Below are 14,155 nucleotides of genomic sequence, written 5' to 3'. Positions count from 1 at the left end.
ATTGATTCAGTCGAACTTCTATCTAAACTTAATTTTTATATACCTTCCCGGCAGTTACGAATCCGAAATACATTTATAACAAACAATTATCGTACAAATTATGCCAAGTTTGGACCATTAAATCAGATGATGGCAACTTACAACAAGCACTGCGAAGCTATTGACTTAACAATGACAAAAAGCAAATTAAAAAAATATTTCAATTCTATTCGCTTATAAAGAACATCCTAAAGTAGTGCTATGTAAACCAGATAGTGTTTAGTTTAGTTATTAGTATTTTATGTTTTAAGTGTATACTATATTTTATCGTTGTAACAAAACGGTCTACTCTTGTTTGACGACAATAAATAAAAAAGATTCTTTCAGTGGTTTCGTAGAAAGGAAGTTCTGACAAAAACGACACCTTTTCCTCACATCCTTCGTTATTGTATGTATCTGTAGGAAAATCCCGACAACTATCTTCCTTTGTTGCTGCGCTATCATCGTTAGATTTGTTGCTCATGGTTTGTGCTGTAATAACGGGATTCACTTCCTCGTTGGATATACTATCGAGGGCGCGATAAGGACAGGTAGGTTTTGGATTCCGAAAACTTCTGAATGCTCGCAAATATGGATTATTACTACTTCGTGCTGATTGAGTTTTCTCCAGTAGTGTTGAAGGTAAATTGCGGCAAGGCACAGCACCATTCTTCAATAAATTTCGTCCTATAAATATATAGATTGCCTTATTTCATACATACAATATCACAAGAGCTATACCTGATACATAATCACTTTGATGAAAGTGTTGGCTGCAAATGAAGGAATTCTGAGTCGGTTTGTGTACTGATTTGATGGCATGTCTCCAGGCCTCCGCTATTGTCTTATTCTCTGGAAATTTGTGCAAGAATATCCCTTTCGAACTTTTTATAGAACATCCTGGCACAAAACAACATCGATTGCTTCTTGGTTTCAAGTCTTCCTTGCAATAACTGTGATCTGTCAGATATGCTTGAGTCGGCAAATCCCTCACTTTCCTTCGATCCATATATGGCATTTTAATCATCCTCACGATGTTCTGGGAGGGAATAGCGTTCATTTTCAAATATCGAGAACGAACTGAGGAAGACGTAATTTAGAGACTAATATTAATGATTGGGTTTGCTAATTTGAGTGAGAGGAAACATGAAACTATAAATAAAACTAGAAAATTAAAATTGAAATTTGTTCGTAGTCCCGAATGATCTAAAAAGTTTCCCACGTTTAATTACTCATGTTGTCTTTGTGATTGTATTGGCTGGAAACCATTAATATAAAGCTTTACTACCTTAATGGGAGTACACCATACCGTAACAGGGCTTTTCCTTCACCCATTAATGCATGAAATGTACGTTACTACTATGTTACTAAGTGGGTACATTCCACTTAACAACACTTATATCGCGACAAGTGTTTCGACTACCAATTGGTTTACCTGTTACGTAATCTGTTGTTGCGAAATGCCTCCGACAAATATACAGGGGAAGGTTAGTTGCTTCCTCAGTTGTGATTCCCAGTAGCTCTGACCATTTTCCGAACGACGCCGTTTTTCTCTGAGGAAACTTTTCCATATTTCCTATGCGTTTCGAATGACAACCTATTATACAACATCCGGATTGTATCCTTATCTTTATGGAAGTGGGTGGTAGTTTCAAAAATGGCATCGCAGATGCTTTCAGCTTTTTTCTCGAATCTGTATTGAAATATTACTTAATATATATATTTTTTTTGTGTAGGGTATTTAGATTTACTTTCGACAAAATCATCGGTTTTGAAATGCCTTTCGCAAATGAATTCACCTCCATAACCTGTTACATTTAGCAGGTTTTGCCATCGTTTAAATACTTTGTTGCTGGCACGTGGTACCCGAAGTAATTTATAGCCAGTTGTGTAACATTTCGGCACAATACAGCGCTGGTTGGATCTAAAATCCTTAGATAAAAACAAAATTAACGAATAAGATATTTTCTTGGAAGGACACGAAGAAGCTTTTGTGTTTCTTTGCAAATTCGATTTTCACTTTGCAAAAAAATGTATTTAGAAGGACAGAAACTATATGTATTACATACCACTTTGTGAGGAATCGATTTTTTTACCCCAATCATAGCGTTTAAACCAAATAAATCTGCTTATTCAGGAAAAAAATGAATTTTAATAAATTTTTAAAAAATACACACTTCTTTTGACGTTTGTTTTGATTTTGCTCACCATCGCGATAGCAGCGCTCATGCGGTCGTTTTTGCGTGGATTTTACAATAAAATTCAAAACAAAAATATCAACACTATATTTGTCATGAAATGGGCTTATATTGCACGCAATTTGTTGATAAAAGTCGTCAAACATTTTGAAAGGACATGTATTTAAAATAATTGAAAAACATATGTGATTTTTTTTTCATCGCCCGGGCGCGTTGCATGGGACGAGGGGAGGGGGTAGGTAAATGCTACGTTATTTACGAGGGGGAGGTTAGAATTTTGTGACCAAATGCTACGAGGGGGGAGGGAGGGGTCAAAAATCGCCGAAAAAAGGCAACGTCATTTGTGTATGGCCTCTTATTGTAATTACTATTCTTCAATAGCTTGAAAGGAAAACTATTATTTTGATTATTATTCTTGATTAATTTAAAAGTTTTACTTTCAACCTAATCGTAGGCGTAGGTTTTTTTTGCTAAGAGTGGAAAACTCTTATTTTTAACAATTTTTTTTCTGTGTGTACATTCATCTTATTTTAAATGAATTAAAATATTCCAGCTTCCAACCGTAAATATATTGTGCTTTCCACCGAAGATTAGCACGCGACGGACTCGATTCTACTCTAAAGAATTAAAATATACGACTCGAAAGAATTAAAATATACACTGTTGGCTCCAACCGTAAAATTTAGAACAAACATCCGGCAAAACAGAGGCCATGTTGGTCAGCAAGCCGACGATCATGAATTGACATTTCATGGATTTATTCACCTCTTCACTGACGGGAATGTCACGGTTTACAGCGGAAATCCAGCGTAATAAATCGGAGTCATTCACTACCTGCTAATGCGTTTGTACTGCTTTGTAACACTGCGGAATTGAAAAGGTTAAATCTTAAAAATGGCAGTTTCGCAATCTTGTTTTTTCGCAATTTTTGCTAATTTCCAGTGATAACCACAATATTATTTTTTAAATATGTATTACGATTATTAATAATAACCCTAATAAAAAAATATTATACACAAACATTAACCCATATAGTCCAACGATTCCACATATTGTTTGGATGATACCCTGAACAGGTCGTTAGGCTCTTGAATGATAAGATGTTTATTAGGGAATTATTCATGTGATGAATTTTATATCTCGAGGACATATCAATATCTGACTCTGGCATCACTGCGCTATAGCATTTTTATTCGGTGTCCCAGTTAAGCTCAGCCGGAAATGAACCGGAACTCTGGCTGGTTTCAGTTCCCATTCCGGCTCTAGTGACACACCGATTCTAGTGTGTCACTGGAGCCGGAATACAAACTGGAACCAGCCAGAATTCCATTTTATTTCCGGCTGAGCTTTACTGGGGTAACTTCAGCATCTATGGCGAGGGGTGCCTTTATCAAACTGAGGTATATTTACAATGTGTAACCTCAACCGTTTTCTTGAAATTTTTGCTTCTTTAAAATAATAAATTATCAAACAATTGGCTTCAGTTGTTACTCAATAAAGAAATGTCGAATTATTTTTTTTCAAGTTCGTGAAATCTAAAGGCTTTCTCTATCATCGTTACATCGATACAACCCAGAGCAAAAAGTAGCCAAGCACATTCAAGTGACATCTTGACTTATCGGGGAACCCCCAGCCAAACTTCAATCATCATTCTGACACCCGAGCAGATGCAGATGCATCGCAACGCAAAAAAAATTGTTAATTTGTTGAATGTGCTTGCGGTAGTAAGATCAGAGTGCGACTTATGAATTTTCTGCTCCCGGTTATTGTTGTTTCACGAGAAAAATCAGACCTATGGTGAAATTTTACCGTGTAATGTGAATTATGAACGTGAGGTGAAAGGACAAGCAGTGGCGTAACAGCATCAGATTTAGTGACGCTCACCGTTAGATTTTCGTGAAGTTCACTCCGTTGTGAAAACATCTGCATCGAGAGGTAAAAACGTCAAGATGCTGCTGCTAGAACTGATCAGCACCGTGTTGTCTATGATCACGATGACAACGTTGGTACTATTTCTGTGTTTTGTCATATTTCTTGCCTCGATGGGAAAATCGATCGGCGTTAGACGAATGTACGTGGATTTACTGGTCAAGGTTTTCGAGGTAAGGCATTTGTAGTTTATAGGTAGTTTCTATTTTGGTTAAATTGCGACAAAAACAAAAATACGTGCCTCCCTATATACGTATCAACAAAGGTCAGTGTCGGTTGTCTGGCGGCGAAGAAAAATCAATATAATATATTAATCATTAACGGGTTGGTCTAAATGTTACGTTTATCATTTTTAATCAATTGTGATGTAAGTAGATATGCTACATTTTTAAATACTTTATTTAGCGTTATACAAATCCACTAGACTTTTAAAATAACATGTATTAGCTCATAATTATTTTTACGTTATAGTAAACTACGAACCACTTTATTCATAGCATTTGTGTACGAAACCGACACACGAGTACGCACGCTAATCATGTTGTCTGTATATACTTAATGTATCACTGGCTTTGAAGGCCAAGAATCCAGTTCAGTTCTATCGGTGCTTTTGAAATTAGCTTCGCAACAGCTTCACTTCCACAATGATCACACATCCCATGATCATGTGCACTTCAATGTTATCAGTGCCATTATTTACATGATGTAATTGGCACGTGTAGTAAACAACAACTCGTTTCATTGACCTGCAGCAGTAGTTAAAGGTAGCAGGTGAATTTGGGCATGGTTAAATGGAAACTACATTTTTCTCGGCTTTACCTAAATGCACCTCGTTGAACTCAATCATTTTCATGTATAGCTCCGGTAAAAGATCGTATGAAATTTCTGGTAGAATTGTTCAACAAAGCTTAGTGTCATATGAAGCTAACTTGATTTGTAGGAACCTTTTGTCGTGAATATAAATTACTACAACAAATACATCGTAGAAACAGCGAAGCCCGCAATTATCAAATCGAAAGTTGCAGAACACGAAATATCGAAATTTCAGAATATTGTACTATGCCCCTTCAACCATTCGAAGCAGTCTAATCTCCTTTTGGACCATGGCAGTGAATACTGGTAGCTTTTAACATTTATAATAGAACACTACAACACGCAATAGCAGACTTTGCTATGTCTTCAAAATCGAAGCAAAAACACTAAACACCAATTATTTATAAAAAGTAACTCTTAACAGGGTACCAGAAAAACAAATGTCAATAGGAAAGCATTATGCTGAAACTCCGATATATTTTTAGATTCCAATGTTTTATTTGAATGATAACCGATCTACATTCCATTATCGGATTGTAAATCTAACAAACTTATCGAATTAAACCTACTTGGCTGCCTTACGATGTGAACTCGAAAATTATTAAATACTTTGTACTGGCGTCGAAAAGAGAGGCCCGAATTTGCACATTGAATCTTTTTGAATAATTGGTATTCGTGAGATCAGGATTTTAGTACCTAAAACGTGTTCTCAATACTAACTACTAGATACATAAGATTCGCTATTATGTATCATCCGCCTGTTCAACTTATGCAGTGCACACGATCTTGGAAGAAACTTGGTAGCTGATAAGCACGGAATATTTCTCTCTCGTGCTATAATCTACTATTCAGCCACGGCGCACAGTGGCTGGAGGCTGGCCAAAGCCTCAAAAATTTATTTTTGAAATATTGATATTTTATATTTTTTCTAAATTTCTCATATATTGGATGATGTATATTCAAAATTTTATGATCATTGGATAAGAACACGATTTTTACCATGAGTTTAAACGTAGCAAAGTCCGGACTTTTTATTGATTTTCATTTAGCAGACAATCTTAAGGCGCTCTGATTTTTCCTGCTATTAGAGCATTTTTCTTCTACTTTTGTTACTTGTCCGTTTGAGAGTTGTTGACCTTGGAAAGTTATTTTTAATCTCAAAACGTAAAAAGTTTAAATACAAGCGATAGCGAGATAGCGTTTCTTACAAAGTTGTCTATTTTAGCAGCTTACGTTACATTCTAGAACCTATACTGAAAAATCCTTTCACAAATAGCGCTATATATCTTAAAAACCATAACAATTACAAAGTTAATATCGTCGTAAAAATATATCACTTTGTCAAAAAAAAATTTATCTGAATTAATGAAGAAAATAAATTCCGTAACTCACTACTAGGGGGATTAATCATCTACATGATGAAACAAGAAGGAGGGGGTTTGAAACTCAAGAAACTTCCATGAAGACATCATATTGCTAAAAGCTGTAGCTCTACTGCCATCAAAAGATCCCTCTTTTTCACATTTTGGGACCACTGTGCGCCTGTGATAGCGTAATGTAAAAGTCTGTTACTTACCTGTATTGGTGTTCGTAAAGATGACGATTTGGTATGTTTAGGAAGCGTTCGAACAGCACATGTAATAAACAAAACGACTCTCAAACCACTCTAAGACGTACAAAATTGAGCTGTATCAAACTAATCCATTATAACGACAGCAAAATCAAATGAGCTTACTATTCGTTCGAATCGTTTTCGAACGAATTTCGCAATCGTAAACAAAAATAAGGGTGTATATCTTGTTGTTCCGGACCCCTACGATTCGGGATCGATTTTGTGTTCTGCAATATACTGCCCGTGATCACATATCGGTCCTCTAAAGATAGGAAATCCCATAGAAAACGGGACAAATATGCGATCATGGACAGTATACTATTTTGAGTATTAGTTATGGAATTTGCGTTTCGACTTCGTCTCATCAGAATGCGACACTAACTTAGGACGGCGCCGGTGGTTGAGTGGTAAGTGTGACCGACACTCACTCCAGTTATCCTGGGATCAATTTCAGCCGAGGTCGTTGAGATTTTTCTGAGTTAAAAAAAAGGTAATTTTTCTGAGGTAAAGGTCCATGAGTGGATGGATCGATATCTAGTCCAGATAGTGGAGTCACCTCTCTGGCGTCGGAAAAGAGGAAGTAGAATCCAACTTCTATACTTACCTATACGGCCTCTAGCAAAAGCAAGTGTCGGATTAACCATTCCTTCCCTTTCCTTCCGCGATTTACGTTTGGGCCTGGCCAGCGCCGGTATTGATCAATAAACACTTTAGGATTACCAGGAGTTGCACATTGAAAGATGTTGCGCTACTCCCAAGCATAATCATCTACTTATTCCCTGTGCAACTTCAGCTAGTCCAGATCGATAACGGAGTGGCAGCCAGGGGTCATAATCCGACACTAATTTAGTTAGCGGACTAAGCTAGTGCCGGTTTGACGCTAGGTCCACAAAACGGAGACACAATTTGTGTTTCTGAGAAAAACCCCTAGTCAAGCATGATGTCCCGCAAGAAAAGGTGCTCATTTTTAAGCTGATGAGATGAGCTATGCTATATTTCTCCTCAGTGGAGAATAATTTGGGTAAGCTTTTTTTTCTCTATTTAGGAGAAAATTGTTTAAACCCATCTTTGCGCGTGAAGACCACAGAACCTATAATTAAATTAGTCATGGACTTTCGACTTCGCTCCCTCAGAACCCGACACTAACTTAGCTAACGGGCTAAGCTAGCGCTAACCGTTTTTTGGAGCTAGCGTCCATCCGGCGCTAGCTTAGTCCGTTAACTAAGTTAGTGTCGGATTCTGACAAGACGAAGTCGAAAGTAATGACTATCCATGAATAATTTAGTTATAGGTGCTGGTGGATGCGTTTGACATAATTGCTGATAAATTGTTAACAGTTGTGAATGAGTCGCTCCGGCAAGGTGTTTTCCAGGAAGCATGGAAGAAGACGGTCGTAATTCTAGTTCCAAAAGTTCCAAACGCATCACGAGTAGAGGATTTCAGGCCGATAAATATACTACCGATCTTCGAGAAAGTTTTAGAGACGGTTGTTAAAGAACAATTGATGGGTTACGTAGATAGTGCTTGTATACTGTTGTGTGAACAATCAGGATTCCGGAAAAATCATTCGTGTGAAGCAATTGATCGCCGTAAACTGATTTGCTTTTTGGAGCAATATGGTGTAAGAGAAAATGCTCTTGAGTGGTTTCGCAGATACTTAGAAAGACGTACACAAGTTACAAGGTACAACCGCACTACATCATCGGACACCGAAATTTACTTTGGTGTACCACAGGGTAGTGTACTATGACTACTTTTAATTATCCTATACATTAACTGCCGTTATAAGCATATTTGTCCCATGTTCTTTTGGATTCCCTATATGCATGGGACAATTATGCGTAGAACGGCAGTTAATGACATGAGAAACATTTTAGAAAATACGAAACTAAACCTGTTTGTCGATGACACAGTTTTGTTTATCATCGGTAATAGTTTCAATGAGTGCATCAAAGAACCTTGAGCTGACGAAGTTTAGTGATTGGTTGAAGTGGGAAAAACTCAAACATAACATGTCCAGGACCAAATATATGGTTGTAACTACGCGGCAGATGAATGAAAATACTTCAACAGTTGAAATAGATGGATAGATAGTTGAACGAGTTACACCTATCAAATCTCGTTGTTTTTTTGAAAACGGCCAATAAGCATACTGTCAAAATTCACTTTAAGAGGAAATTCTGGACAAACCATTAATCGCCAATTATAAATCACAACAGCAGACGAAAGAGAAAACTTTTCTCTTTCATAAAATGTTAACATCCATTCTCGGCGAGCTACGGTTTGTCCGGAATGTTCTCTCAAAGTGAATTTTGACAGCATGCTTATTGGCCGTTTACAAAAAAACACGCGAGAGATATTTTGGGTTCACGCTTTACAATACACTATACAATCCGGAAAGCTGCCAGGAAGTATGGCGTTCTTTGTAGGATAAATTGGTTTCTCACATTTGACTCAAAGGTAACTGTTTACAAGACCATAATAGCTCCCCATTTTGATAAATGTGCTTCTAATCTGTTCTTAGCATCCAAGCAACAGCGTAAGCGAATGCAGATCTTACAAAACAAGGTAATGCGACTGTGACAGACTAACTCCGCGACATTTGATGCTCAATTGTTTACAATGGATGTCAGTTCAGCAACGTATTGTATATAACACACTTGTTTTCATTTTCATAGTAATAAATGGAATGACGCCGCAGTACCTGTGTAGCACTGTTGTGCACCGTTATGAAACCAGATAAGCCGGCAATCTGAGATTTGGTATGGACGGTCATCGATTTTTTTCGGTGAAAATTAAAACAAACTGCATTTTACCGGACGTTTCGACCTACTAACATGTTCAGTCATCCTCAGCGGCCTAATGCTAACAACGTCTACACAATGAACAATCACATTATCAACTGATTGTTCATTGTGTAGACGTTGTTAGCATTAGCCCGCTGAGGATGACTGAACATGTTAGTAGGTCGAAACGTCCGGTAAAATGCAGTTTGTTTTAATTTTCACCGAAAAAAATCGATGACCGTCCATACCAAATTTGCTAGCGGTGATGAAAACAAAGCAACAATCTGAGATTGTTGAGCGCATGCTCAATCTTGAATCGCAGAGCTCCTTGTTTTATAAAAGGCTACAATTTGTTCAACGCATCACCAAAATACGCCAAGCGGACTAATAACCTAAGAGAATTTAAGCAGGCCTGCAAGATATTTATGATGCAAAGATCTTTGGATTTATAGGAGCGAAGGATGGTCATACACGGAAGTAAAGTAAGAATGAAGGAACCTCTCATGAGTGTATTCTGTTATCGAAAGATATCTGCTCGTAAACCTTCCACACTACAAAAGATGTGTATGGGTGTGAGGTGGGCCATTCCAGAATAATAAATATCAGTTTTTACTTATCTACATCAAATCCAATGTTATGATCACTTCTGCCCAAGATACACCGCCCAAGACACCAAACCTTAAGAATAAATAACCTAGAAATATTGATCATTGGAAGTAGCTCTGGGCTCCATTGTGTGTTGGTGCCCATTGATGATTTCACCAGAATTTAGAAACGTGATACGCTAAGTGCACTAGTACGACTACCGGAAAGTTAAAATAACAGTCTTTTTCAACGTCGCAAATAGAACTCTTTTGATATGTATTTAATTCTCCGAACCATCCAGTTGTCCCTGGCTGTTACATTGTCAAAACATGATATACAACGTTATCACGTCATCTATATCCTTCGGTCATATTCCTAACAGTATCACCTCCGTGTTTTAGAAAATGTTATTAAATTTAACATCAACCTAACATAACCTCGCCAAAACAGCTTTATTTAACAATTCTCGATGGTTTGTTTACATAAGACAAGTCCATCAATTGCATTCAAGTCCACATAACCAAGGATGCAAAATGTCTACCGGCAATTTTTCTGCCTACATTCTCATTTCTCTTTCAACGCTACTGTCGTTCGCTATTGCAGGACGCTCAGCGCTGTACGGCAGTCTGTAAGCAAAGCAGTAACATGACAAAAAAATACTGCCCCCAGTACAGCCACCAGTCGCGAACGGTACAGCTTCTCCCCGATCAGAAGGGCATAACTGATTTATAACACCGGGAGTTATTTATTTCAAAAATATTTTGGAACAGAACCTGTTATAAATCTGGCTGGTTAGTTGTTAAAATAACAAAAAATAAAACAAAAACCTGACTAATTATAATAAAATTGTAACAAAATTTGATATGATTTTATCAAAGTTAAAACTAAATGAGATATATTTTTTTCCAAAACTATATAGGTATTCTGTGAGAGAACTGTATTAGATATAATCATCTAATGACAGTGACCTAGTAACAAACTATCAATTCATAAATTGATGGTCTCATATTAGATTAAGTTATAATATTGATAGTATAGAAAACTGTCCGCAATCCACTTTCAATTCCGTTATCTGAATATAACTCCAGTTGTTATAAATATCAACCATAGTTATAAAAGCGTTATTGTTTTGTTATGTTCTTTTCTTATTTTACACTTTTTAATATTTTTAATCAGTTCAATATTTTCAAACACAAACGACAACAATGAATGTGGTTCGTTTATGCCACGACCGGCATTAACGCTTTCGTGTGCGGGCCTCTCCCTTTGACTATGCAGAGAAAAGTGTACAAAGCGAGAGAACAAACTTTACTACACTACACTCTCACCGAGCAGTCGGAGTACAGCAGCAAAACAAAAATGTATTCTACTGCTGTACGGGAAAATGTACTCGGTTTGGCTACCGTTCTGGCAAGAGCTGTAGTGATGCGTCGCCGTAGCGGGCTGTACAGCTTGTGCAAATGTAAATATACCGAAAAAAAATGTAGTTTACCGGTACCTTTGGCATCCCTGCACATAACTGACAAAACAAATAAACTAACGAGAATTATCAATCATGAACTTGACTCGTAAAACAGAGAAAATATATAGAAAAAAATCAAATATTAGCATTTGAAAAGAAACATATTTTTATGTCGTAAAGATTTTGTGCAAAACTACCAGTACCACTTCTCTATCTAAAAATTTGAAAATGAGATAGTTTGCTCCAGTTTGTACTTTACAACTTTTCCCAGTTGCTACGGAGTATTTCTATTTTCCCCAGGAGGAGCCTATTTACTACCATTGGCGTAATTTTAATATATATCTTATGAAGGGGTTTGCATTCCTCTGATTTGACAATATAACACACTGTGAAAGCAAACTGAGGAATTATTTCTTCCTATCCCGCCTCCAACATGAAACATCGTACTTCGACAGTTCCAAGTTCAAGGCAAGTTTGATACGTACTAATGCCGAAGTGCACGCATAGAATCGCCTGAGGCTCATTATCTAACCCTCGTCCGCGGTAAATCAACGAAAACAAGCATGAAAGCTAAGTAGGTAATCACCGTGACGCCTATCAAATAATTTAAATTTCATAATGTTGATCGTGAGCAACTCATGTGTACATCACAGATGAAACGTTACGCGTAGAATCAAAACAAAAATCTTTCTATGCAATTGTCAAACGCCTATCTATGGGTCAAATTTGGATACGTGGGAAGTTCATGACAAATTTTGGGTGAAGTCATTCGAAAGGAAATTGTTGACGAAATTAAAAGGATGTAAATATCAGTGCTCCCTCTGATTATCGCTTCGCGTAGCTCTACTATTATAATCTCTGATCTACACCGTTGGGACGTCGGGTTCACATTATTTTCTTCTTCCGCTAGACGGACCCATAAGAAAAATTTAAGTTCGAATGTTTGCCCAAGTGCGCAGTGGTTGACGCGTGATCAGAGAACACCTTATCACCAGTGTTCATTATACAGCTTGTTGTGATTCGATTGTTGCCGCGTACATTAACAATTTTTTCAAACGTCAGGTGTATCACAAAAGCTATTTCTAGTATGCCGTGTCGGTCGATTAGATAAGCCAAGAGAAACGGTTAAGCAATGCGTCTTCGTTCTCTTGATCCTAGCTTGTCAGAGTTGCTTGGGTGCACTGTGCTTGTAGGATTTGAATTCGCAAATAACGGTAAGACTAGTACACAAATAGATCAACTTGGATCCTTTCTAACATCAAATTCTAAAATCGACACAGTTGTGCTATCTTATGTCAAGCACTTTCTAACACTTTTCGTGAAAAATGAATACTAAAGTTTGAGACTAAGTATCTTCTAAATAATAAATGGTTGAAATATTTTGGAGATCAACGGTTGTTCATGTAGGGAGCCTTTCATGTGCGCACTGGAGGGTTAATAAACTAAACTAAACAATATTACCCTATTGACAGTAGACTACTTGCGAAGTCGAAGATTTGTTTGTTAAAACGACGGATCATTGTCACAATTGGGCTGTTAGCAACGTAGTTAGCGATGCGTAATTTGGCAGGCAACAATATTCTAGGACGAAGAACACAAGCTGGTGCGTAGATGTTAATTTGCCTGTCCTGTAAGCAGAGGCGTGACTACCATCTGCTGAAGTATTTTGTCCTAATGTCGTAAGGTAATAAATCTAACTGAATTGACGTAACGATTATCATACAAATTTTGGGTGAAGTCAGCATGACATGGGTTTTTTTTATTAATGCGTTTATTTGATAAGGCACGTTTGCGTTACTTTAGAGGTGCCTCCTTTTTGTGTTACATTTTAAATTTCTTAAAACTGGAGCATTACAAATAGAAAGATTTTTTTATTTATTGAAGCTAAGAAAATTTTACAGCTATCTTAAAGCTAGGATACATTTCGATATACGAGAGGGAAGTATAATTTTATTAAAATTAGTCAGATTTAATTAGAGCTATTAGGCGTATTTCTACATCTGGGTATAAGAGACAAGTGATCTCCGGTAAGGATTTCAAACTCGGATGGCCTTCATTGGGAAGCCTAATGAGTTGGTACGCCGGGTGGTCCTGCACGAGCCGGCAAGGGTGCCTCCAGTCGATTTCGTAGTACGGCTTAGATCGTGTCGGTACAGCCAGAAGTCGGACACTTCTGAGAATGATAAGGTAAAGAGGCAGTTAAATCCGTATATTGATGGCTTTTAAAAAGGTATATACGAGCGGATTCGGGCCAGAAGGTAAATCAATAGTTGATATCTAGCAGAACAATAAATATGCCATAAATCGGAAATGGGAATTGACCTCGACAAGCCCCTTGAAATTTACAATTACTACCGGGTTCAAGATATCACATCGCATGAACAATCGATATGAGGGGTTCCAAAATCGATTTTTAAGCGGTAGGACGTCCACAAGCACTGCTAGACTTATCGTGTGATCGGGTGCATGCAACCCAAAGCAATACACTAAAAACAAGACTGGATTCGCTCCAGTTTGATGAAATGTATGTTCGCACCGTAGCGAAATCAGAAACGCCCGTACTCCATCACCGACCATATCGTTGTTTGGTACAGCCTGAGCAGGTCTGCTGTGTGGACGCCCTACCACGTCCTGGTTATCGCACGGAGAAAGTTGATTCTTTGTTGGCACTGCTGTTTCAGATACCTAATGTGACATTCCCAAGTACCTTTAGAGTCGAACCGTACTCCGAGGTATTTGAAAGTTAAAATCT

The 14,155-nt window shown here is 37.5% G+C and overlaps 2 protein-coding genes across 5 annotated transcripts in view; one reads left to right on the top strand and one right to left on the bottom strand.

The window, feature by feature from the left end:
* Positions 1 to 1,685, bottom strand: LOC131679579 (uncharacterized). 2 transcript variants are annotated; one of them, XM_058960317.1, is made up of 3 exons: positions 1,454 to 1,685; positions 760 to 1,098; positions 1 to 705 (listed from the first exon to the last, which is right to left on the bottom strand). In XM_058960317.1, exons 1-3 carry the CDS (start codon positions 1,680 to 1,682, stop codon positions 239 to 241), a joined length of 1,035 nt encoding a protein of 344 aa, XP_058816300.1. In that variant the 5' UTR covers positions 1,683 to 1,685; the 3' UTR covers positions 1 to 238. The 2 variants fall into 2 exon arrangements, with proteins under 2 accessions (XP_058816300.1, XP_058816301.1); XM_058960318.1 differs by having other exon boundaries at positions 1 to 688.
* A 2,173-nt stretch (positions 1,686 to 3,858) lies between these two features.
* Positions 3,859 to 14,155, top strand: part of LOC131683445 (glycerol-3-phosphate acyltransferase 3) — a 53,808-nt gene continuing 43,511 nt past the window's right edge. For 2 of the 3 annotated variants that reach the window (XM_058965442.1, XM_058965441.1), the window contains exon 1: positions 3,860 to 4,318. In XM_058965442.1, the coding sequence (XP_058821425.1) occupies positions 4,166 to 4,318 (153 nt within the window). In that variant the 5' untranslated portion in view covers positions 3,860 to 4,165. Of the gene's footprint in view, positions 4,319 to 14,155 lie in introns of all 3 variants that reach the window. The other variant, XM_058965440.1, reaches the window with a different exon arrangement.

This window comes from Topomyia yanbarensis, chromosome 2 (assembly GCF_030247195.1).
Source record: "Topomyia yanbarensis strain Yona2022 chromosome 2, ASM3024719v1, whole genome shotgun sequence".
In the NCBI taxonomy this organism is placed as follows: Eukaryota; Metazoa; Arthropoda; class Insecta; order Diptera; family Culicidae; genus Topomyia; species Topomyia yanbarensis.
The sequence above is the reverse complement of the archived record's forward strand: the minus strand, read 5'-3'. Positions and strand labels throughout refer to the sequence as shown.

Excerpts from the sequence above, each read along its gene's own strand:
- LOC131679579 (XM_058960317.1), bottom strand. The coding sequence starts at position 1,682 with ATGCCATTTTTGAAACTACCACCCACTTCCATAAAGATAAGGATACAA. Across the intron at positions 1,099-1,453 it reads AACAACAGATTACGTAACAG|TTCGTTCTCGATATTTGAAA; the intron begins GTAAACCAATTG and ends CGTCTTCCTCAG. Across the intron at positions 706-759 it reads TCAAAGTGATTATGTATCAG|GACGAAATTTATTGAAGAAT; the intron begins GTATAGCTCTTG and ends ATATATTTATAG.